We start from the raw sequence: 24,215 nt of genomic DNA, 5'->3' as shown, positions 1-24,215 counted from the left end.
GTAGCGGCATGCAGGCGCCTCAAGCCCGGATGCAATCAAGTTCTAGCTTCGACTGTTATCTAGGGGGTAGGGTACGTTCCTATTTGTTTCCTATATTTTTATTACTAGCTGTTATTTTCTATTTTATTCTGGGCTATCATTGTCTGGGTATCAGGGGCCCTATGCGAGGCATGTGGCGTGGTAATTAGTCGCAATTCAATAAACCGTGTGAGCCATTCCAGATATCCAGCCTAGACAACTCGTTTCCCCAAAATATAAGGGGTGCCCTTGGACGATATGCCTCCAAGGTACGACCCATCATTCGTCCGCTCCTGAGCTCAACAGCCGCGGCTTGCATGATAACGGAGAGATGGCAGACAGCACTTACCGGTTGTTCGAGCGCGATACCTGCCTCCAGCCAACCGGCCACTGCTTCTTCTCTATACTCCCTGAAAGTCTGAAGACCGAACGGGTGAGCGTGGATTCATCGGCTCCTCCAGAAGAGACTGTGGCTTGGATGCTGACGGACCACGATGCCGTTGCGGTAAGACAAGAATGGACAACACGGCGGATCTATACGGATAGGAAGCTCTGCGGGGTTCCAGAGTTGATGTCGGTGATATTGATTCGGCAACCACGAAGGTCGGCGGTTATCGTTCCTCATAGTGATCCTAGATCTAGACAGGAGAAAACAGACGTTCTATACCTGTGAGTGGAAAGGGTCAAGGGTGTTACCAGCGAATATATGCCTAACTGATAACGATAATAGTGTCCTTTTCGCCAATAAGAGCGAATGGCGACTTAGCATACTCAGCCTTCAACACTCTCACGACATCCTCGAAGACAGAAGCGTCACGGCCGCACTTGGCGAGGAGCGCGATCAGCTGCCTGGCGAGGGGATAGGTTGACGGCGGCCGTCCACGGGGTATACGGGCGCTAGGTGGCCCCTTCACCGACTGGACGGACCACCCAAATGGGGTAGAACCGTTCCAGATGTCCATCAGGAGCTCAGTCGCTTCGGAGGGCGGCAGGCCATGGGCCACCGCCATCCCGGCGGGAACCAGCAGTTCTTCCAGGCCTGTTCCCATCAGAATCCTCCAGGCCCATTCGAGGAGACTCGCTTGTGGATTACGTTAGGAAGATTACAGCTTATTCAGCTGCACCTTCAAACTTTGACCGTATTTACAAATATACATCACTTCAATTGGCGGAATATGGTATAAATGGTATTGTTCAGTTCTAGGTGAAGCGGCGAAAATACGTCCTTTTATGGGTTTTCTACTTAAATTCGATATTTGCAAGTTTTACCTAGGGAATCTGGGTTGTAATGGCGAGAGTGGTGGCACATATATAAAGTATAGAGTACTCCGTATGCGATAGTTAACTAATGCGACAGCTGGCTGACATCATATGTTGCTATCTGTGGAGCTGTGAAGCGATCCGTATATCTGGTCAGCCCTTTAGAATATGCGATGGAGCAAGGGTCAAGCGAAAGAAAGTCGATATAATAGTAGACTGTGCCTAATATGTCGAGCTCTACATAGGAGGTGAAGGGCGCCTTTTTAAACGCTCAAGCGCGAAGTAACTAACCCCGCTACGTATCAAATAAATAGATGCTTCGCTTGGCGCATAATTTCTTTCCACAGCGGGGTCATGCTCCCTCGAGATACTCAAAATTCTTTTATTCGAGTCAATTGAAAGACCATCTTCATAGTCTTGGGTGACAATGGCAGAACAAAAGTCAGGTAAGTTCCTTATTGCTATGACGGATAGACTTGCACTGGTAACTAATTGAGAATTACGCACCTTGCCCGAACAGCTATTCTATCTGTGTACGATAAGACCGGTCTCCTGGACCTAGCCAAGGGTCTTGTCGGGCAAAATGTTCGCATTGTCGCATCTGGGGGTACGGCTAAGATGATCAGAGATGCTGGGATTGCCGTTGAGTGAGTCTACATATCCTGGGGCCCATAGTGGACGAAGGCCAAAAGAGCATTCCTATCTAACTATACTCCCTTGAATAGTGATGTCTCCTCCATAACCCAAGCCCCGGAGATGCTTGGTGGGCGTGTAAAGACGCTCCACCCGGCTGTCCATGGTGGTATCCTTGCGCGCGATATCGAATCCGATAAGCAAGATCTGGCCAACCAGAAAATTGCTAAAGTTGACTTTGTTGTGTGCAACTTGTACCCTTTCAAGGATACCGTCGCAAAGCCTGATGTCACTGTTGAAGGCGCAGTGGAGGAGATTGATATCGGAGGTGTCACTCTGCTACGTGCGGCCGCAAAGAACCATGCCCGTGTTACTATTCTAAGTGACCCTGCAGACTATGGAAACTTCTTGAAAGAATTGGCCAGCGGCGGCGTGACTGAGGAAACCCGAAAGCTCTACGCGTTGAAGGCATTTGAACACACGGCAGACTATGATGAGGCTATCTCTGGATTTTTCAGGAAAAAATATGCTGGTAACGGGTCTCAATACATTCAACTCCGCTACGGTGCCAACCCCCACCAGGCGCCCGCATCCGCCTTCAGGAGAAATGGAAAGCTTCCTTTTAAGGTACTAAACGGAGCTCCTGGATACATCAACCTTCTTGACTGTCTAAATGCCTGGCCACTAGTTAAGGAGTTGAAGCAAGCTCTTGGATACCCTGCAGCAGCTAGTTTTAAACATGTCTCGCCAGCTGGTGCTGCTATTGGTGTTCCATTGAATGACAAGGAGAAGCAGGCTTACATGGTCGACGACATCAAGGGCATCGATGAATCAGGCCTGGCACAGGCATATGCTCGTGCGAGAGGCGCTGACCGTATGTCCAGCTTCGGAGACGTTATTGCGCTCTCTGATGTAGTTGACGTCCCTACTGCAAAGATCATCTCCAGAGAGGTCTCAGATGGTGTTATTGCACCAGGATACTCTCCGGAGGCTCTAGAGCTTCTCTCAAAGAAGAAGGGAGGTAAATACCTTGTTCTTGAAATGGATGAGAACTACACTCCTCCAGACGAAGAGACCCGTTCTGTCTACGGTGTCCAGCTCACCCAGCGCCGAAACGATGCTGTCATCTCCCCCAAAGAAACCTTTAGCACCATAGTTACGCCAAAGAACATGAGCTCGTTGCCAGAGCCGGCCCTCCGAGATCTCACAGTAGCTACAATTGCCTTGAAGTACACACAGTCAAACTCTGTGTGCTATGCCGTCAACGGACAGGTTGTCGGCCTAGGCGCTGGCCAACAAAGCCGCATTCACTGCACCCGTCTTGCTGGCGACAAGACTGATAACTGGTGGATGAGATTCCATGAACGAGTCCTCGGAATCAAATGGAAGGCTGGAGTGAAGCGTGCAGACAAGAGCAACGCAATTGACATGTTGTGCTCAGGACAAATCCCACGGTCTGATGTCGAGAAGGCGGATTACGAACGTGTCTTTGAGGAAGTTCCTGCTCCTTTTACCCCGGAGGAGCGAGAGGCCTGGCTAGAAAAGCTTACTGAAGTCGCAATTTCTTCGGATGCCTTTGTAAGTTGGGCCCCTTTCACTTCATCCCCTTCCCCGCCGTCCAGATAACTAACCGTTCTTTATAGTTCCCATTCATCGACAATGTATTCCGTGCTGCACGCTCAGGTGTTAAATACATGGCGGCACCAAGTGGCAGCCAAAATGATGGGCCAGTGTTCGAAACTGCCGAAAAGCTGGGTATTGTCTTTGTTGAACAACGCATCCGATTGTTCCACCACTAAGTCTAGCGCATCTCTCGCAACGATAGTCTCTTGAAATCACCTAACAAACAAAAATTTACTCAAACAATCAAACCCTTATTATCTTTTCGATTGCAAGTATTGTCGCAGTTCGGCTGTGGCTATGTAGTTCAAGATGACGTAAGAAACAAAGCTGCGCCATGGGAGTATAAATGTTTTACATCTTCCTCACAACGCCGATATATTAATTTAGGCAGACGTTTTGGCCTTTTCGTATTACTTGTTACCTCTTATCCGTCCCAAATAGAACATGGGACTATTTGATTGTTGTTCGGGCGGCTCTGCAGCGGACAAGAACCCAACACCAAATAGACCAGTTACTACGCATCCACGAAATGATATCAAGAAGACGAAGTCTGCGCAACTAACACAGCCAGTCACATCTCAACCATCAAGTTCTAACATGGCAAACCTCTCGACCGCCGACGAGAAGAGAAGGGTCTTTGAACCAGAGCAGTCAGGTTCTGCGAACAACGCGGGCTCGAGCCAGAATCCGCAATCCGGAGTACCATCGGATAACCCTCCTCCCTATCACAACTGGCAAGAAGCAGTACCAGATACCTCTGTTCTACCGCCTCCACCTAGCCAAGGCTATCTATACTCCAACACGGGAAACGCGTCAGCAGAAGATGCGGAACGTGCCCATGACTTCTGTGATAACACACCACTCTGGATACCATGCAAGCCCTCTCCGTCGGTATACAATGCCGTCAAGCAAGGCGACATCCGGCCGGTTCGGCCCCGAGAATATAGCGGCCAGCTTGATCTTGTCAGCAACGGACGCTGGAGGGGCCGCACGTTCGACAACAACGGAGACTGTATTCTCCTTAGCGGGCTACCCTTGTACTTTGCAGCAGAAGACTCTCCGCTGCTGACCGAGGTGACGAAAACGATATATTTCGAGGTGAAGCTTCTTGGACTATATGGCGGGACAGCGGATCAGACACCTGGGTTTTCCATCGGGTTTGCAGCCCAGCCGTACCCGTCGTGGAGATCACCTGGCTGGGAGAGAGGCAGTTTGGGTGTTTTCTCTGACGACGGGTGTCGGTTTGTCAATGATTCTTGGGGTGGGAAGGAGTTTACGACTGAATTTAATGCGGGGGAAACCGTTGGTCTGGGGATGACATTCTCGCTAGCTCCTGATGTTTCGAACATGGGGAACCCGCCACAAATACCGGTGGGCTCGAGAAAGTTCCCTTTATGTGTCGACGTCTTCTTCACCCGGAATGGCCAGAGAGCAGGGAATTGGGATCTTCATGAAGAGGTTGACGAGGATGCTGGCGGAATAGGCGGTCTAGAAGGCGACTATGACCTCTACGGCGCACTCGGGCTGTTCGGTGGTGTTGAATTCGAGGTATGCTTTGACCAGTCAGGCTGGCTATGGACGCCTCCATGAAAGTTCCCCATTTAATTCTGGGGCTTGCTTTCGACAATGGCTATCAGCGATTGATAAGTTTACCCTAGACCTAATTGTCTTTTAAGTGTATTTACGTACGTTCAAGGAGTATGAGAGAACATAGTCAACAATCAAGCAGTATATATATTCAAATGAATTTGTTTTCTATTTATCTACTTAGTAAACAACCCCAAATACCCTCCTTTGCAGTGCCAAATCCTCCCAAGTTCGGAATACCGTCATAGGGCGGCTATGATGTCATCGACCTGTTCGTTTTTCCTTTATCAGCGAACTGGCGCTGAGTGGAAAACGATAAAAAAGAAAAGGTGCGCATATAAATATTCAGATGTAGTACCAGATCTCATCGACCAGCCTGGCTGGTCTCAATCTTTAACAGTGTAGTATCTTCATTATAAAGATATGCGTTCTTGACGAGGTCCTTACCTGGTAAGCACCCTCTTCCTTCTCTTCTGCAGCAAGGCATGCCAGTTCTAACAGCGACATTTATCCTAGGAGAAGTCAAGCAGAATGCCAACTTCGCGGACCGCGGTTTCGGGCTCGAGTCGGGAACCAGTGGGCTGAGGGAATAAGACCAGTGATGATATCAAAGCCACTACAACGGCCGGTGCCTCTGCCTTCGGGTATTTGGCGTGTTCATGTTGGTGGCCAACCTGAGGTCTCCTGAAATCAAGGCAAACGGTGCGAGAGGACGAAGAAGGGAAAATCTGGCACTTTTATACCCTCTTATTTATTGTTTGTTTCTACAAAAGGTGCAAGCAAACACAGGCTCTACGGTAGGTGCAGACGATGGACTATCTAACATGACAGGCTAAATGCTTGATTCAGCCTACTACGAAGGAGCCGGCGAAGGGGAGACCAAAAGGAATAGCTTCGACTCTTTGACCTTTATCTTTGGCCTGTTTATACGGGTATTTGTGGTTCTGATGATGCATGGTTCTCGGAAGGTCTGGTCTGTTGTATATTGAATATAGGGGCGATTTCCTTGCTCCTAAAGCTTCCAACCACTCTGTAGAATACTAATCTACATCTACATCTATATACATCTACATACGTCCATCTAGATCATCTACATCCATCTAGATCATCTACATCCATCTAGATCATCTACATCCATCTAGATCATCTACATCCATCTAGATCATCTACGTCCATCTAGATCATCTGATGTGTTCCTCCGTTCGGACGAACTCGGACAAAGCGGGACAAAACGGATCCACATGCCGAGGATGCTTACGTAAAAGAAACTGCGCGGTTCAAAGCCGAAAAGAGAAGAAGAAAAAAAACCGCGCGGATTTGTCATCTTCTCCCCACTCTTCGTCTTCTTCCTCCTTCTCACACTTCCAAATCCCGAAAACGACTTCAACGACCCCCTTGCATTTTGACAGCATTTTATCTTTTGCTCTTTGCGCTACACAGATAACCATCGGTGGTTCTTCTACCACCGTCGACAGTCGGCCATCCGCAAGACGTATCTCGACACCCTCTCCTGACGCTGGCTCAGGCCCGGTCGACGCTGACCGGAAGAGGCATCGGAGACGCTTGACTCGAAGGACTACCAGTTAGACAACCGAGAGACGGCGAAGGAAAGCAGGACAGCGCCATGGCCGACTTCAACGGGCGTCGTGCGCCCAACTTCTCGCAGTATCTCAACGAACTGAACACCCTGCCCTCTCATTTCGAGCAGACCGCGCAGTCAGATGAATTGTTCGATGTCGATGCGGAACTGGCCCTATTCACCAACGCCGAGTTTCTCGATTTCGACCAGCCTGGAAATGTTGGTATGGACGAGCAGCAACCCGTATCGGGTACCGTGAGCCCAGAAAACGGACAGCAGGACATGAACTATGTGGGGATGCTGAATGGTGGGCGTCAACAGAATGTTATGGTTTCTGCTTATAGTAAATGGCTGTTAATTTTGCGTATCAACAGATTACAACCTCTCCACCTTCCCGTACTATCAACCACAACCGTCGATAGTCCCGGTTCAATCAACCGCCTACCCTCCAGCACAACCACTTTCTAGTAACACCCCTCTCTCCCAGACGGCTCCGCATCAGCAGCAACAACAACAACAGCAACATCTACAGTCACAGCCACAACCACAACTTCAAGCGCCACAGCCAACAAACACTCAGTCACCGCCCGCTGCTGCCCCCTCAAAACGGAAGTCTGATGCCTCTACTGTTTCAGCTATCGACAAGGCCGACCGTCTGGCCCAGGAAGAAGACAAACGCCGCCGCAACACCGCTGCTAGCGCACGCTTCCGTATCAAGAAAAAGGAGCGTGAGAAGAACCTGGAGAGGACCGTAAAGGAAGTGACAAGCAAGAACTCCACCCTGGAATCCCGCGTCAGCCAGCTAGAGATGGAGAACCGATGGCTTAGAAATCTCATCGTTGAAAAGAACGGCACATCTCTCACTGAGGGAGACCTATCCGGCATGTTCCACAAATATCAAGAGGCTACTGGACAACACCAGAGACAAGTTTCAACAGGTACTGGCTCTGAGATCAAGTCTTCTCCATGATTTTATGATTCAACCCTGTCCTCTTATGTTGAACGACTGTCCCGCCACATTCCTTTCACCTCACAACCGATACCAACCTCCCTATTCCTATCTTTTATATTTTTTCTATTTCTCCGAACATCTATTTTTGTAATTTTTACATAAGTTTTTTTTCCCCTCTCTTTTTTGGCGGGCTCCATCTTCCCGCCTTACCGATTGACCAACGATGAACCGAAGGCAATCGTGGACAATTACATTTCAGCATAACTCCTACGGAAGAAGATCCCCTAAAGTGAACGGGGTGACTGTTTGCTCATGTGGGCAGAGCAGAAGAGGGGGCGAATCTCCCTCCCCTTCTAGGCCGGGATACTAGTTGGCAGAAAAAGGAGCAGGACTACGCATGGATGGTGATGATACTTTGACGATTTTCCTAGACGAAGCTGATGTGTGTTTTCCCTCTTTGACGAATGGTTCAGACCATCTATAATGCTATTTAGCCAGAAAAATAGGCAAAAGGAGAACAATTCCAGCTCTTGTTACGTTCATTCTAATGCACGTAGAAAAGTAAATGGGTCGATCTATATCTCTATCTTTTTATATGCTCACTTTGTCATATATGCCAAATGTAGAAATAATATGCTTTGAGTATGTACCATCGATATTAACAATCTACGAAAACCTCAAACCCCTCGTTGGATCCCAATGTCCAGGTTTCGACACCCCTGCTGCCCCTGCACCGGTCATGTTACCAGAACTCGAAGCCGAAGGTTCTACAACAGTTCTCGACTCCGGATACGGAGCAACATGTGCATTTGGTGCAGGTGCCGGAGCAAACTTGATTCCTACTTCGGGGGACCAGATACCCCCGCCCGCTGAGGGCATGGTTGCTGGTGGAGGTATGACGTTGGCCCTAGTAGGTTGGGGGGCTGTGAGTGGCTCTACAGGGTTTAGATATGCCTGATGTTGCTGGTGTTGAGCTGGGATTTGTGGTGATGTGGGTGAATGGGCGATGTTCATCGCCGCCATGGCTGTTGTGTTTGCAATGTCTCTACAACCCGCAATGAGTAGGTGCAACACTAGACTGAAGAAGGCCAGAGAGAAGACTTACGTTTCCATACGACTGGCCTCTAGCCTCCGCTGATTTACGAATTTCTTGCAGTCCTCCCTAAACCGGCCCACGATCCTAGCCAGATCATTGTAAAACTTTCTCCCTGTGTCAATGTTCGATATGATCTCTTTATACTTCAGATATCCAACCTCTAGATCTTGTAGAGCCTTTTCCCTTTCCTTTGTTGAAGAGTCGCCCTTGCGTGCAGTTGTAAATGCCTTATTAGCATCTCGCAGCTGCGCTTCCAGTTCGTCTTGTTTCTTCTGTTCTTCAGAAAGCATGTTGCGATCACTGTCATAGCGGCGCAGGTGTTCCTCGAACAGTCCTTCAAACTGACTTGGTTGGATCTTTTGCATGGGAAATTCACGTTCTAGGCGTCCTGTTTCTTCAAGGAGTGCAGAGTCTAGAGATGCTAAGGTTAGCATATTTCTTGCATTAAGCGGCTGGGATAATCTCGGTTCCTTACTGATATTATCTGCTTGAGATGTCTCTCTCAACTCCTCAATTAAATGTTTTCGGCGGTTTTCAAGTCGGCTGACTTCGTTCAATGCGGTCCGTAGTCGACTAATTTCACGTCCTACCTGGGACGAGAGCACTGGTCGTCGACTGCTGGGTACAAAAGCTTCCAAGTCTCTGTTCGTCCCGGCCAACACTTGGAGCACTCGACCATGCTCGTTTAGCTTCCGTTGGATGAAGTTATCGCTAGTATTGGCCGATGAGAGATATCCCTCTATCTCAGCAGTCTGCGCATAAAGATTCGGAGCAGCCTTCTCAGACGTCTCCCGAGTCCACCTATCTGTACCATATTTGAGCCGGGCCCTTTGGTCCTCCTCTTTTTCCGCATTTAAGAGCTCAACTGCTTCGGTGAAGGTGGATTTGTCAGTTGCCTTAAGTTTTGATGTGTCGTCCAAGGACGTTAGAATACGGTTGAGGCCGTCTTGTTGGCGAATCTCTTCAGCGTGAGAGACCAAGGCAGGCGGTAGGCCTAGGGGCTTTTCGAGTGCCTGAAGGGATCCTGGGAGGTTTAATGATTGTAGAAGACTGTTGTGACTGTCAGCTCCCGACAAATTCAAGTATGACCACAGGAAATTATCTTACTCTCGGAGTTTCGTTGTCATTGACTCTAGTTCCCCAATGGTCTCATTGACCCGACGATCTCTACGGTCAGCATAAATACTGGCTGCGACATGCACAGCGTAAGGCACCAGCTTCGCAAATAGGGCACGGCCAAGAGGTGCTTTATCCCCAATCATAGATAGCCCATTCGTCACTTCAATAGGAGCTTTAGCGGCAACCATATTAGCCCTGTCCAGGAGCTTAAGCTCTGATTTAGGAGGAACATGATCTAGGTATATCATGTCGTTGTCCTTTTCGGCCCTCTTCAGGTCCTCGCTGACTCGAGCTTTTAACCCGTTGAGGTCATTTAGAACCACTTTATTGATCCATTTTCTTTCTTTCAGTGCTTCATTGACACATATGAGGCTATCTCTCAGCCGTGCAACTTCCTCACCGTACTTTCTCTTTTCTAAACAATCGAGTGATTGCCTGTACTGAGCAGCAGCAGCAAAATGGTGATGTTTCGCTGTCATATGATGTATCCAGTCAGTGCTTATAGCATTAGATTTCACAGCGTAACCCCCAGCATTGGCGTAGTAGTCAGAGGCCTTCGCAGACAGCCGTGCAATTGAGGCATCTTTCAGGCCATCTTTCACAGCCTTTTGCCAGAAACATTCCTGGGCCTGAGCTAGCAATAGTTCCTCTAAACTTCGCAACGTCATCTCATCCATATCTTCTGGTGGTGAGGTCCGTAGATCTGGTAGGATATCAGTCCTTAAATGTTCAATAACACCAGCAGCCTGACAGAAATATTTGCAGGCAACCTTTAAAGTATCCGAGTTTGCTGGGCTCAAAGAAACGGCAAGTTGCGAGTAGAGCGCAGCAAGATTAAACAGTATATTGGCGAGTTCAAATCGAAGATTATTCTGGGATACTGGATTTGGCCAAACAATTAGCAATCTTAACGAAGCACGAGCCCAGTTCAAACTAACCTGCTTGTCCAGTGTTGAATCCAAAGGCAGGATACCACGGGAAATCCACACCAACCTGCCAAATCGCTCCCAATCAGTATGTATACCTTCATTAAGCATGCAAGCAGCTAGCCCTCAACTGCTCACCCTAGAGCCGGAGGTCGAACTCACATCGATCGGAAACTTCCCGCCGATCCATTTCAGCTGTGCTGCATAGATTACCAGCCTAGCTATCCCGCTCTCGTGTGGCTCTTGCAGGCTGACAGCGTCTGCGCGCATCCGGTCTATAATTATGAAGTCCTCTGCGAACATGTCCGGGTGTTGATCATATTTGGTAGAGATGTATTGTTTCATAGCATTGGAGAGAGAGATATCGTGAGACCGCCTAAACGGTAATTGAAGAATGCTCCTATGCCGAAATGAAATTTATATTAGCTGGTTGTTTATCTGCATAGGTATTAAGGCTGACGGTGGAGGGGCAGCAGCCTCCCTTACACCACGTCAAGAGCTGTGAGACTTACGACGCCATGATATCCTGTTATTCCGATAAACCGTCCTTGTAGCCTACAGCTCTTAGTCGGTAGAAGAGCAGCAAAGGCTAACGGTTGAGCTTGAGCTGTTGTGGTGAGGGTTGTTAAACGTCTTAATTTAACGATGGGTCGAGAAATCCGCAAAGTTCAAATAATACACGCGATCACCACAGCGACCTTTCTTGACCCGTTGAACTTCAGCCCTTCACACGGTTACATGGACACTACGACACAGCTACTACAGTATATTTCATATTACAGGAGGAAAATACTTGTTCGGGATCAGTAAATGCTTGTATTTGTAAAAAAAGCCGGTATGCATGAAAAATTTGCTTCGATGAAGTACAAAGAGCTCAAGGGCAAATGTCAAACGAAAAAGCAGAGCAGGCATAAACCAGTGACAAAGCCTGTAAGTATCGCCGTCATTCTCGTGTAGATCTGATGGGAATAAGAGTGGGAAAAAGAAACAGGCACAGCAATGACCCAAGATCAAGAGCGGGGCTGGAGAATAGAACGCCGGGTAACTCAGAAATTAAGGGTTCACAAAGTAACCGTCATGGTAATCGAGTATGTTGCTGGTGGAGACAGGTCAAATTTCCAGCTTATCGATCTCCCTCTTGAAGTACTCGAACATGGTCAGAAGGAGCATATTCTGCACAGCTGTACGAAGAATGATCACCGATAAGCCTGTATAAACTGAAGATTTGGCCACTGCAGCTCCCACTTCTTTTGATTTCCCTAGTATCATACTCTGTCGACGAGTTTTTCGGGTATCAAGTGGGTACGTCTGAAGAAACAGGATATCAGTTTGGTCCTGACAAAAGTAGGTTGATATGCATATTTCTTTCACTTACAAAGAGCCATGGAAGGGTGCCACAGAGCGCACCGCCAACCAGCTGCGGTCCAAACGGAGAATGGTTATCTCCCAGGTAAGTTGACGTCAGTTGCTTAGAGGTTTCGTAGATGGCGAAATACAGGCCAGTGCCAACCGTGTCTCGAGCCATGTGAAGACCCATTCCTGTGTAAAGACCACGGAAACCATGACGAGAGATGATTTGTTTGATAGCCTGGGCGGTTGAAAGGCGTGGGACATTCTGAAGTGAGGTATACTTGAGACCCCGTCCAGTAGGTCCGCGTTGGCTGCTTGCCATGAGTACAGAGGTCTGAACCACGTTCTTGGCGAGTTCAAATGGGCCTAGGCTTTTTGTTAGTTCTTAGGCCATGGTGTGTATAAAGGAAAGTATACCTACAAGCAATAGGAGCAGCACAGACACCTGCCACCATCCCAGATATCATAAAACAGGAGACACCGGTAAAAGTGGGAAGGGAACCTGGAGTGTTATATGTGGCTAATGGGGAGGTTCCAGTATTCTTTTCCACGAGGTCGGAGAGAGCATGCTTGAGCTTCTGATAGACGGTAAAATTGGTGACTCTGACTATCGTAAGGCTTGCCAGTGGTGGTAACGCGCCTGATATGAAGTGAGACGACGATTCCATTTTTTTTCCCACTTACGCGTATTCGAAAGGGCCCCAACTTACCGGCCATAAATCCTCGTGGCCCCTCGTGTTTGAGCATGTACCGAAGGCAGTCGCTGGTCCCCTTGAAGTTGTATCTAGTAAAACGATTTTTAGTACACTTCCAGCTCATAATATACATAGTATATCACCAGGGAAAGACTCACGACTGGAGTCGAGTCTTCACGTTCTCCAGTGGGGTCTAGCAGACGCAGTCAGCCTTGAAGCGCGTTATATTAACAACACGGGCAGAAGACTCACCACAGCAAGGCATGCGAGGATTGTCGAGGTCGCAGAGGCCGCCTGGATCCGGTAGTCCTTCAGGAAGCGGTTCCTGGCCGGCGTGTCGAAGGGGATGGCCCACGGCGGCATCTTGGTGGCTGTCTTTGGTGAAATCACTGGTGAAGCCTGCGGTTGTAAGGAGGATGCTGAGACTGGCGCCGTGATGGCTGTTACATGTCCAGCATCCTCCTGTGAGGACGACATAAGCGGCGGGCTTCGTTGTGTGTTTCTTTTTATATATATGTGCGTGTGTGCTTGTCTTCAGGACTGCACCCGTAGAAACCTATGGAACGCAAAGTGGTCTCTCAGCGTGTGAGCGAGCAGACCTCTCAGCGTCCCACAGGTGTCCATGGGTCTTGTAGACAGTTATATCTGACCAGTCTCTCTTTTTTATGTATTCCTATGTCTCTGGATCCGCTAGGGGGAGTAAGCGATTAGGATATCCCAGTATGTCTTGCCTTGTTTACTGGGCCACCACCACAGCGTAGTAACAGGAGGAGAAAATTCACTGCAGAAGCAGTGCGGAGTGAAAGGGGAAAGAAACAGCAGGAGAACAAAACAAAAGGGCAGAGGTATGTTGAGGTGTCCAGTATATATATAAAGCAGACAAGCTAATTCAATGGCAGCCCCTTACAAGAGAGAGCTGCACAGGTATACTAAGGAAATATAGGGGGGGAAAAAAATATAATGGATGGAGAGAGACGAGATAGAATATATATATACTCTATGCAAGGGCGAGATGTCAGTTGAAGTATATATATAGAGAGAGCAGGTCAGTCCACCGTCACGTTTCAGCAACAGCAGCTGATTGGAGCCAGCAGGGATTATCCTCTTCAATAATGACAGGAAGATGAAACGGAATGGATTGTATATGGTAGCAACAAAAAAGCACGGTAGGCTCGAGATGGTGGGGGGGATGTTGACAGGACCAGAGAGAGGAGAGAGACACAGAGGCAGGAGTCGACTTTGAGGCGGACGTGAGATGAGAAGGAGAGAGAGACAGCGCGAGAGGCGTCGGATAGGAAAAGCCTCTGCAGCAGAAGCAAGGATGGGGAAAGAAGAAGGAAAAAGAGAAGAATGAAGAAGCGGAAGAAGAAGAGAAAAGAAGAAGATGAAGTTGCAGCAACAAAAGCTTCTATTCCATCCAAGGGTTCGACGGCCACCATCATAAATCGCACTAACGATATTCCGTTAACTAGCAGTGGGAAGAAGTGGCTAACTCCTCCCCTAGTTCTCTATATACATCCACCCATACATGTGAACCTTGGACGAGTTTCTGCAGGGAACGAAGTCACCGCTACATCTCTAGCACGGGGAACCATCTACTGCACACGAAGTAGAGGTACATTCAAATAAACGCATATCAGATTTGGCGTCTGGCCAGTGACATCTTTGCTCTGGACGTACGCTCGGCCAATGATGAACAGGCCAAATACACTGACTCGCAGGAAGGGGGGGGGCCAGATATAAGCCAGGGTTAAAATAACTCCAAAAACTTGTCTTGACGCCAGTTCAAAAGTGTTTTCTGTTGTACATGCAGACCAACCGCCTGGTCGTACCGCTCGTCCGATGCTGAGTTCTCGAACTATTCGATACATCTCACGTTGAACATAACCTCCGTTGCGATTCAAAGTGCTTCGTCTTGTTCTACCGGCTTCAGTTGTACCTGTCACTCTTCTGGCCTTCTCTTTCTCCCTCCACAGACCCGGCATCCTCGCCGGCAGTCACTCAGTTAATGAAAAAAGAAAAGGCTTTTTTTTACCTTGCAGTACAGGACGATCATTCCCGGGATGGACGGACGTCCTGGTGCTACTCATCAGGGTTTCGTCTTGGGTAGCCATGCCGGTGACGATGGGAACAGTAGCTAGTACAGAGAGCCCAATGTCATCCGGACGCATCGCAATAACAGTATAACTTGGAGGTTAAGTTATATAATATCAAAGCTGCCGCCACAACCTAATGGTCGACTTGGCTATCACCCATGGGAAACGGGGGATCTTCAGCTTGACTCCCATACATCCTACCATTTCCCTCACCCTCTCTACACATGTTTTCTGTGATCGATCGGTGATGGGCTTCAACTCGAGCTTCTTCCTCGCTTGCCTGAAGATCGAGGACTATACAGCTTACATAATCTGCGATCGTACCTCGGGGCCTCGGGATCTCCCCCGCAAACACAGATAACATGCGAAAGCTCCGGCCATGGTGAAAAGGGGTGAAGAAGGAGGTTAAATACGGCCAGATTCCTCTCTTCTGGTGTATGTGGAGCTGGAAGACATAGAGACAGGTATCCTGATCTATACATCGTGAGCTTTGCTAACTAACAACCAGAACAACCCTATTGGATAGCTACAGACTCCCTTCACGATGGGCAAACAGGCACAATCTCCGGCCTACGTCCTAGGCGTTGGTATGACCAAGTTTATCAAACCGCGCGGAAAGGTCGACTACCATGAGCTGGGTTTTGAGGCCGGTGTCAAGGCTATGTTGGATGCCCATATCACCTACGACGACGTAGACCAGGGCGTCGCATGCTACTGCTACGGAGACAGCACCTGCGGCCAGCGTGTTTTCTACCAATTCGGCCTTACGAAGATTCCCATCTATAACGTCAATAACAACTGCTCTACTGGCTCAACCGGCTTGGCTATGGCTCGCACCATGGTCTCTCATGGCGCAGCCGACTGCGTCCTTGTAGTTGGCTTCGAAAAGATGAGTCCGGGAAGCCTCTCTTCCAAATTTAACGATAGAGAGAACCCTACTGGCAAATTCGGAGAAATGATGTTTGCTACCCGAGGACTCACTAATGCTCCGGGAGCTGCCCAGATGTTTGGAAACGCTGGTGTTGAGTATATCGAGAAGTAAGTAACCGCTTCCATGGGGGCCAGATCAAGTTCTAAGCCGTTCTCTTGAACAGATATGGCGCAAAGGCAGAAGATTTTGCTGAAATTGGACGAATCAATCACGAGCACTCAAAACGAAACCCATACTCCCAATTCCAAACTGAATACACCCACGAGCAAATATCGAAATCCCCCATGATTCACTTCCCCCTGACCAAGCTCCAGTGCTGCCCAACGTCAGATGGCGGTGCTGCAGCTGTCATCGTCTCACAGACCTTCCTTGACGCTCGACCACACCTCAAAGACCAGGCTATCCTCATTGCCGGTCAATGTCTCGCCACAGACACCCCCTCAGTCTACAACGAAAGCTCCATCAGTCTCATGGGCTTCGAGATGACTCGATATGCATGCCAAACGGCCGCCGCCGAAGCCGGAGTAAATGTCAAGGACGTCAAAGTCTGCGAACTACACGATTGTTTCTCATCAAACGAGATGATCACTATCGACGCACTAGAGCTCTGCGAACCGGGCAAGGCCCACGAGATGGTTCGAAAGGGCGATATCACATATGGCGGGAAGATGGTCATCAATCCCTCTGGCGGTTTGATCTCCAAGGGCCACCCACTGGGTGCAACTGGTATTGCCCAATGTGCAGAATTAGTCTGGCATCTTCGTGGCTGGGCCAACAACCGCCTTGTCAAAGGCACCGACGTTGCTCTACAGCATAATCTCGGTCTTGGTGGAGCTGTCGTCGTCACAGTATATAAACGTGCAGACGGCAAGACATCCCAGCCAGTGACTAATGAAGAAGTTGGAAAGATTAATCAGCTTGGATATAACCCTGCTGTTGAAGCCAAGGGGTTCACGGCCGAACAAGCCAGTAGTGTGCTCAGCAAGGAAAACCGCAGTGAGTGGGCTATGGGTGATACCCAAGAGAAGGTGCTTGCCCGCTTCTAGAGGTGTTATCCTCTCACTTCATTTAGAAGTGGACGCGGCCGAAGCCGATGGAGAAGTAGCTGGAAAGCTGCGTCAAAGAATAAAGAGATCAATTCCGTCGTGGCTGGAGAATAAATGGGTTTGAGGTTAACTGGATGAGTATGTGAAGATATTGATGGACCCTAGATATCATGAAATATATATTTAAAGAGAAATGCCGGATATAATGAATCTTGCAAAAGATACTACCCCTTTTGTAACTACCGGTTAAAGGACGACAAAAACTTGCTTTGGGCATCGCTCGCGTAACAGGCGCCATAACTTGCAAGAATAAAACACTACATGCAAATCATTCCAAAGGTTGTGTAGTGTATGTTTGGATGGGATGTCTGGCGATTGGAAATCACTATGATTCTTGATCCTGGTAGGGCCAGAGTTTGGAAAACAGCTCTCTTTCTTCTTCATCCTTTGCAGTTTTAATGAATATATCTTTGAACTTTTGACAGTTGATCTTCGCTGTCTCATAGTCCTCCGGGCCCACCATTCCATCCACGGGGAGAACCCCTTGATCTCGAAATAATTTTAGCATATTGCCAACACCCGTGATATTTTCATCTTCCTTCGCATGAAGATCTAGCTCTTCCTTTGTAAAAGAAACCGGAACCTCCGTAGTCTCGTCCGGCCGTAGCCTATCCCATAGAGCCGCAATAGCAATTAGGCTTTGACGTAAAAAGAAGATGTCCCGATTTTCCCAAACACCAGTCACCAGCCAGGTTGGATTGCGTCTAAGCTGTATATCTCTTAACTGCTTTAGGACTTCCCAGTGATGAGGAGCGCGTTGGAAGACCTTTGCTTCATAGTATTTATGTATAGTTTCGCTCTCCAGGTCCTGATCGATAAGCCCCTGTTCTTCCTCACTTAGAGTATCGAAATCTTCTGGGCGTGAAGGGACAACCCATCCCTCCCGGACAGGCCCATCATGTCGGAACATCCGAGGCACGCAGGACTGGTAAAATAATGGGGCGACACTTGCACCTTGCCAATCGACTATGCTGGTAATTTTACATGTCTCTGGATCAACAAAGACATTATCCAGATGTAGATCTGGATGCCAAAGGACGCTTATTCTAGCCGCAGGATCGTTGGGTACAAGATAAGGCGTAGCATCTAAATACTTTGACAAGAGAGCAAGAGCATGGCCTGGAAGCTCAGGGTCTTTGAGCGACGCATAAGCGTTCGTCCTAGGGGAAGCGTGTGCTTTGATCCAAGCTACCTCGTTTTCACCTATAGCTCTTGCATAATCCTCAGATTGTTGCCCTATATACAATTAACATGCGTTAATAGACGTCCAAACAGGAATGTAATAAAAGCAGCTTCTACTCACAAGGGCCCCTGTCCAAATCCATATCCTCTCGGCCACTCCTCCAAAGTTCTGACTGGGTAAGCGGCCCAATAGTATATTGACTCAAATTAGCTGAGTCTACAGAGGAGTCAGCCAGTAGGGGATGGCCCTCTTCGCCAAAATAATGCGGTAAGTCCTCTTTGAAGTAAATAGAGCCATGTTTTGAAAATTTGATACTTGTGAGTATGTGCTCTAGGTCGACAATTTGTTCGACCATGCGTAGTTTTGATTCTCGAGACCAATTGGGCCATATGGTTCCTAATCTAGTACCAGGGGCCTTTTCCTCAATGATATACTCAGCTCCAACCGGGCCTTTGGGATCGGATGACCGTGCAAGGACCCTTGGAATAGGCACATTTGCTACTTCACGGAGCTGGGAATATACTATTAGGTTCTAGGCAAACCGGAACCAATAAGAGGGCAACTAACAAATTCTCTGGTGGCAGCTTCTGACGCTATAAGATATCGCGCAGGGCCCGCATTAGGGTTCGGAAGCTTCGCAAATACTTCCGTCCCATTGTCCATTGTTAAGAGAAAACCTTTGTTATGAAGCCCTTCGACACATTTCAGTACCTTTGTACCTATGAAATTCGTTAATTGCTCTCTTTAAGCGTGATGAATTGATGAATAATTAAAAAAAATCGGATTGTTATATACATCTCTGTGCACCGCCACCGGCTGAACTTATAGCAACTTTGATAAGACTTTCAAAGTCAAACTTCAAATACCGATGGCTAATTTCTTTCTCTTCATTGAATCTAATAACTGTGTAAGTTTCGTTCGATTATAACATGACTAGCAGCCCTCACATCCAGCGGTGTCGACGATATGCAAACATATCTTCTTCTGTGGCGGTTTCCTCTGGCAAGCAGTTAGATATAAATGGTATATGCCCGTATATCATAACCAACCGGTGCGATCAGGCTTCTCTAAATACAGCTTGGGTGGCCTATCAGCCTCCCTAGAGGAAAAGAGTGAAAAAAACCGCATTCTTTGAGCATAATTTGAGCATAAGAAATAATTAAATGGGCTAATTCCTCTAGAATATCTGTAAAGCATAGCTGCAAGGATTGTTGTTGCATTGAATGTTTTAACTATCAAGGACGTTGAAGATTTGAAGTTTGATAGAAATGCTTACTAAACACATCACGAGACCAAACTTTAACCTAAATAGGTCTAGTGTAAAACGACACAAATTCTTCCAACTTTTTTCGTTCTTCATTTTCTTCTCTTTCTTCCTCATACATATTATTACGGTCTCTATGCCCTTGTCGAACGGTATACGCATCCATTACCTCTACAAATTTGATAACATGAGACCCAGATAGATCTCAAATTGCCCGTTCTAATACTCATCCGCCAGTGGAAGTTCCCCCTCTTCTGGAGGATGGCTTTTACCAACAGGGCGATCGATGAGTTTCGCTTTGGCATACATAACTCGATATTTGCATCCTCACCTTTTTTTCACTCATATCCAATATGCCTTTTTATCGAACTAACTATTGGTAGTTTAGTCATGCTGGAAACACTTTTTTTACCTAACCTGTGTGGAATAATGCTTCCTCGTGGATCAACTGGGCCTACGGCCCTGTGAGAACTTCCGTTGCCTCAGATACATGCGAATGTATCTCCGCCGTATCTTCTCGCTTCGACCAGAGCTCAATTGATCACTTCTATTTTATGTGCCGCCAAATGTCAACTTGCTAACCGTAGGCGTCCATGCTTACAACTAAGAGAGAACTTAGCTCTGTAGCTGGAGTGTCACGACATAAACTGCATAATATTATAATTGCAAGAAATACAATGTTAAATGACGGCATAATCGAAGTCTCGTCCGTCCTCTCTATGATGGGTTCTGCGTCTACGCAACGAGGTCAATAATATTGCCAATATAAACCCAAAAAGTTTCAACTTGTCTCGCTCGTGTTGCGCCCGCCTTTTTACCATTCTATTAACGTAGTTTGCTTCATAGGGCTGAGGCGTGTCAAATAGAGTTAGATACATATCTTATCATTCTTGTTTAATATATTGGACCATTTTTGATTATAATTTTATTTGTACTTGTCTTTTAATTTTGTGCCTTTGCAAGGCGGAGAGGAAGATTTCTGTGGCTATTGATAACCAAGTTGTAGTGGTCTGTATCTGTTGAAGTATTCAAGGGCTAGGTGCTCTAGTATGCCATAAACTTATCAAGGGACAAGTTTCACGCTCCATCAGAGGCAAAGTCCAAGTCAAAATAGGCATTTTATAGCTCTCCCAAATATTATCATCGCGAGTGCCGGACGTACAAGGACGTTCCGGTTTTCAATTATTGGGAGGAGTTTTTCGGTAGTGATGTCGAGTCTCAGGCCGAAAAACATTATCAAAGATTCATATGCCGACGCATCAACTCTCATAACCCTCGTGTTACTGTTTCGACACAGCGCGTTGTTGACCTTCGTATAGTCCAGTGTAGTAGCCCGCAAAATACCACGACATCATGAGGTTCTTTAATCCCTCATCCTGAACTATATATTATTCAGGTGTCAGTCAAGCGTTCATATTATCCTGTAATCGGTTTCCTGGATGCACTTACTGCTTGGGGGATTAGGAGCTCCGTTCAGAACCATTTGAGGCATACCTGCAAAACTTCCACTTGCCGGGGCTTCGGAATATGTCTGGTCTGTTGCCATGGCTACTTCTGGAGCCGTTCCATCCTGTATAACAATACATATAATTAGCAATCGGGCTCAATTTTATTATTGGGAAGGTAGGGAAAGCTACCTCGGTTTGAGTCGTTGTGCAGGTGTCCGTGTGCTTTATATTTTCATCGGAATCTTCAACAATGACATTTCTGGATGCATTCGCTACCATCTCCTCTCCCCGGGCCTCCTCTGGCTCAGGGCCAGTCTCTATTTGCATATCGTCTTCATTGCCGTTTGACTCTTCTGCCTCTCGCAATACATCCTCAACTCTCTGCCCCTTGGCTCGGATACTATGATAGAGCTAAAATAGTAAATAACGAATTAGAAACGCCTTTCATTTTACCATGAAATATGCAATGTAGCAAAGAAACGTACATACCTTGTATTCCTCTGCAGCTTCTTCCCAGGATTCAAGAAGCGCCGAATCATCCCATATTTCTTCTTGGGTTAGAGTTTTATTTTTGCTAGAACGTTTTCTCTTCTTCATGTCTCTCACCTCGTCGCAGTTGTAACCAGTATCTGGTCTATATAGAGGATCAAGTTATTGCAGTTGAGCCAAAAGCTCTGCGCTTATCGATTTGGCGGAGGAAGCTCTGGAAATCTTGGCGTTTGATCCACAAAGAAAAAAAAATTGGAAAAACATGATGAAAGTTGAACCAAACAGCAGACTCTTCTACACAATTGACCACAGACAGGCACCCAGAATGGCTCCAGAGAAGAAGGCCAACAAGCGCAAAGGTTTGCTAATTTATCTATTATTTACAATTTTACGCGAACACGTCTCTAACCCGGTCATGTAGCGGCCGTGACGGCTACCTCTGCTCCTACGATGAGCCAACAACCACCGTCAAAAAAATCCAAGAAAACACAAGAAAAGCCTGCGAAATTCCAGGTGGCCGAAGTGAAGATATCTGACTCGAAGCTTGTAAAAGAAAATGGCGTGGTCAACGGTGCCAAACCCGAGAAATTGCCTGTCAAGTTAGACAAGAAGCCCGCGAAGGAGGTGAAGCCCCGCAAACGCGCAGCCGACTTCTTAAGTGATGATGAAGATATCTCCGAGAATGAGGTAGAATATAAGCCTGAGGTTAAAAAGGAACCGCAGCCAAAGAAGAAAGTTAAATCTGAGAAGCCTGCTGCCGGCTCTATGTCAAAGGATAAAGGCTCTACTGCTGCGGAGAAGACGAAGAAAGCAAAAGCCAAAAGCAAGGAGGCTGAAAAGCCAGCCAAAGAGCCGTCTCCCTCCGAGTTAGATGCAGATTCAGACGTCTCTGAAGATGACCAAACTCTAGCTTTGATTCGGGGATTCGAAAGCAGCGGAGAATCAGATGTCTCAGAGGATGAAGGTTTTGAGCCTGGTCAAGAGGTCCCAAAGATCCCTGACTCTAAGAAGGCGATGAAGGCGATTCGACGGAAGAAGAAGGAAAACCCAGAGCCAGAAGAACCTGGCACCGTATACGTTGGGTAAGTTTTCCTACTCAGATGCTCTATCCAAAATCTACCGAGCTACAACTAATCCATAAATGCTTACAGACGAATTCCACACGGTTTCTATGAAGATGAGATGCGCGCATACTTCTCCCAATTTGGAGACATCTCCCGTCTACGTCTCTCCCGCAATCGTACAACTGGAAAATCGAAACACTATGCCTTCGTCGAGTTCACATCCACGTCTGTCGCCAAGATTGTTGCAGCCGCTATGCAGAACTACCTTATGTTCGGCCACATCTTGAAATGCAAGTACATACCCAATGACAAGGTCCACCCGGAGATGTGGAAGGGAGCAAATCGCCGATTCAAGAAGACACCATGGAACCAGATTGAAAAGCGGCGACTCGAGGCTGGAAAGTCACGCGATCAGTGGTCAAAGGCCATTTCCAAAGAGTCCTCGAAACGGGCTAAGAAGGCCGAAAAGATGAAAGCTCTGGGCTACGAGTATGATATCCCTCAATTGAAATCTGTGGAAGATGTTCCTGTTGCCCCTACAGTTCAGAACCAGATTGAGGAGGGCTCCATGTCTCCTATCGCTGCTATTGAGGACAAGAAGGAAGAAACTCCGAAGAAGCAAGAGCCAAAAAGCAAAGATGAAGTTGCGGAGGAAAATACTGCGGCTACTAAAACTTCATCAAACGGCAAGGCAAAGAAAGTGAAAACCAGCGACGTTGAGCCCGCTGAAGCCGTGAAGTTGTTGTCCGCAGGGAAGAAGGAGGCAAAGAAGTCCAAGAAGAAGGCCCAGGCTGACACTTCTGCGGATCCTGAGAAGCCCGCTAAAGACCAGAAGCAGTCGAAGAATGCCTCAAAGACCAAGAAATTGGAGGAAAAGCCAAAGAAAGTAAAAAAGGCAAAGGCATAAGACCGGAACTGGGACGACGAACCGACTTGACGCAAATAACTTGCATTGGTATTTATTGTCTCTTCTTTTTCTTTCCTTTGTTCCGTGATAAAATACCAAACAGCGATATTCAGAGTCACTTCCAAGGAAATCAAAATAGCTTTTTTTTCAGTTACTCCACAACTCAATTACAAGAGTCAGAGTATATGTAGCCTCAGGTACCAGATCTCATATAATAATATATATTATCCCTGGCTAGAGCAGGCCCATGACCAAGGAACCAACCAGCCGCAGCGGCTTCCGGGCTCGAGCTCAACCTTCATAAAAAAACATTTCAGCCCTAAAGTATCTACAAGGTTATTACGTCACTTTCTAGCATGGTCGAGTCAGCCAGGTAGAAGAAGGATGAGAAGTAATAGTGGTTTAAGTACGGAATAGATCATAATGAATGCAGACAAGCCGATAGGATGTGCCGTCCGTGAAATCACATTACCCCGGGTATAATAAATATGCAGTGTATATAAGCACCAAGAAGGAGGATGCAGGGAAGACAAAACATAGCATGCTGAACTAAACCAGTTGGTATAGGGCTGTAAACAAACGAGTAAAAGTAGGGAGATCGATGACCCTAGTATCCGGGCCTTCGTCTTGGTTTATTTAGCGTGAGGCAGGGAACAAGCGTTAGGCAACATTATTGACAGATCAGGCAGTAGAACGAAGCATACCAATAGGACGAAAGAAGGAACAAAAAGAGAGGATAACCATCTAAATATCATAGCAGAATTTTGCTGCCAGGGGTAAGGGTATCGTCAATCAAGAATTCAGTCCTCTTGTTTTTTTCGAAAAGAAACGGAACGACGTCATAGGTGTATGGTCGAGAAGAGCCGCCAGAGGCAGCCCAAAGACAAAA

General features: G+C 47.4%; 11 protein-coding genes across 11 annotated transcripts; 6 read left to right on the top strand and 5 right to left on the bottom strand.

Annotated features, from left to right (window-relative positions):
• Window positions 1-349: 349 nt before the first annotated feature.
• On the top strand, window positions 350-691 carry MCYG_01285 (uncharacterized protein; the record flags this gene model as incomplete). The annotated part of the gene is made up of 1 exon (XM_002851135.1): window positions 350-691. The coding sequence occupies one exon, from the start codon at window positions 350-352 to the stop codon at window positions 689-691; it is 342 nt and encodes a 113-aa protein (XP_002851181.1).
• A 37-nt stretch (window positions 692-728) lies between these two features.
• MCYG_01284 (uncharacterized protein) lies at window positions 729-1,028 on the bottom strand (the record flags this gene model as incomplete). Its single annotated transcript, XM_002851134.1, has 1 exon — window positions 729-1,028. The coding sequence occupies one exon, from the start codon at window positions 1,026-1,028 to the stop codon at window positions 729-731; it is 300 nt and encodes a 99-aa protein (XP_002851180.1).
• Window positions 1,029-1,705: 677 nt separating this feature from the next.
• MCYG_01283 (bifunctional purine biosynthesis protein ADE16) lies at window positions 1,706-3,710 on the top strand (the record flags this gene model as incomplete). Its single annotated transcript, XM_002851133.1, has 4 exons — window positions 1,706-1,724; window positions 1,799-1,925; window positions 2,004-3,489; window positions 3,555-3,710. The coding sequence occupies 4 exons, from the start codon at window positions 1,706-1,708 to the stop codon at window positions 3,708-3,710; spliced, it is 1,788 nt and encodes a 595-aa protein (XP_002851179.1).
• A 268-nt stretch (window positions 3,711-3,978) lies between these two features.
• On the top strand, window positions 3,979-5,124 carry MCYG_01282 (conserved hypothetical protein; the record flags this gene model as incomplete). Its single annotated transcript, XM_002851132.1, has 1 exon — window positions 3,979-5,124. One exon carries the CDS (start codon window positions 3,979-3,981, stop codon window positions 5,122-5,124), a length of 1,146 nt encoding a protein of 381 aa, XP_002851178.1.
• Window positions 5,125-6,745: 1,621 nt separating this feature from the next.
• Window positions 6,746-7,670, top strand: MCYG_01281 (regulatory protein cys-3; the record flags this gene model as incomplete). Its single annotated transcript, XM_002851131.1, has 2 exons — window positions 6,746-7,007; window positions 7,075-7,670. The coding sequence occupies 2 exons, from the start codon at window positions 6,746-6,748 to the stop codon at window positions 7,668-7,670; spliced, it is 858 nt and encodes a 285-aa protein (XP_002851177.1).
• Window positions 7,671-8,318: 648 nt separating this feature from the next.
• On the bottom strand, window positions 8,319-11,189 carry MCYG_01280 (pH-response regulator protein palA/RIM20; the record flags this gene model as incomplete). The annotated part of the gene is made up of 6 exons (XM_002851130.1): window positions 8,319-8,697; window positions 8,758-9,160; window positions 9,224-9,798; window positions 9,856-10,747; window positions 10,806-10,860; window positions 10,956-11,189. The coding sequence occupies 6 exons, from the start codon at window positions 11,136-11,138 to the stop codon at window positions 8,319-8,321; spliced, it is 2,487 nt and encodes an 828-aa protein (XP_002851176.1).
• A 714-nt stretch (window positions 11,190-11,903) lies between these two features.
• Window positions 11,904-13,315, bottom strand: MCYG_01279 (conserved hypothetical protein; the record flags this gene model as incomplete). Its single annotated transcript, XM_002851129.1, has 6 exons — window positions 11,904-12,128; window positions 12,169-12,509; window positions 12,565-12,783; window positions 12,854-12,927; window positions 12,997-13,031; window positions 13,091-13,315. 6 exons carry the CDS (start codon window positions 13,313-13,315, stop codon window positions 11,904-11,906), a joined length of 1,119 nt encoding a protein of 372 aa, XP_002851175.1.
• A 2,163-nt stretch (window positions 13,316-15,478) lies between these two features.
• MCYG_01278 (non-specific lipid-transfer protein) lies at window positions 15,479-16,911 on the top strand (the record flags this gene model as incomplete). The annotated part of the gene is made up of 2 exons (XM_002851128.1): window positions 15,479-15,972; window positions 16,029-16,911. 2 exons carry the CDS (start codon window positions 15,479-15,481, stop codon window positions 16,909-16,911), a joined length of 1,377 nt encoding a protein of 458 aa, XP_002851174.1.
• Window positions 16,912-17,296: 385 nt separating this feature from the next.
• Window positions 17,297-19,514, bottom strand: MCYG_01277 (phosphotransferase family protein; the record flags this gene model as incomplete). Its single annotated transcript, XM_002851127.1, has 8 exons — window positions 17,297-18,207; window positions 18,275-18,370; window positions 18,563-18,665; window positions 18,722-18,873; window positions 18,950-19,050; window positions 19,102-19,153; window positions 19,204-19,231; window positions 19,431-19,514. 8 exons carry the CDS (start codon window positions 19,512-19,514, stop codon window positions 17,297-17,299), a joined length of 1,527 nt encoding a protein of 508 aa, XP_002851173.1.
• A 1,184-nt stretch (window positions 19,515-20,698) lies between these two features.
• MCYG_01276 (uncharacterized protein) lies at window positions 20,699-21,463 on the bottom strand (the record flags this gene model as incomplete). The annotated part of the gene is made up of 4 exons (XM_002851126.1): window positions 20,699-20,799; window positions 20,868-20,988; window positions 21,056-21,277; window positions 21,356-21,463. The coding sequence occupies 4 exons, from the start codon at window positions 21,461-21,463 to the stop codon at window positions 20,699-20,701; spliced, it is 552 nt and encodes a 183-aa protein (XP_002851172.1).
• A 217-nt stretch (window positions 21,464-21,680) lies between these two features.
• Window positions 21,681-23,630, top strand: MCYG_01275 (ribosomal biogenesis protein Gar2; the record flags this gene model as incomplete). The annotated part of the gene is made up of 4 exons (XM_002851125.1): window positions 21,681-21,714; window positions 21,777-22,437; window positions 22,507-23,305; window positions 23,565-23,630. 4 exons carry the CDS (start codon window positions 21,681-21,683, stop codon window positions 23,628-23,630), a joined length of 1,560 nt encoding a protein of 519 aa, XP_002851171.1.
• Window positions 23,631-24,215: the final 585 nt, after the last annotated feature.

This window comes from Microsporum canis, genomic scaffold, assembly GCF_000151145.1.
Source record: "Microsporum canis CBS 113480 supercont1.1 genomic scaffold, whole genome shotgun sequence".
NCBI classification, from domain to species: Eukaryota; Fungi; Ascomycota; class Eurotiomycetes; order Onygenales; family Arthrodermataceae; genus Microsporum; species Microsporum canis.
Note: the sequence above shows the minus strand (reverse complement) of the source record. Positions and strands in the feature narration are given on the sequence as shown.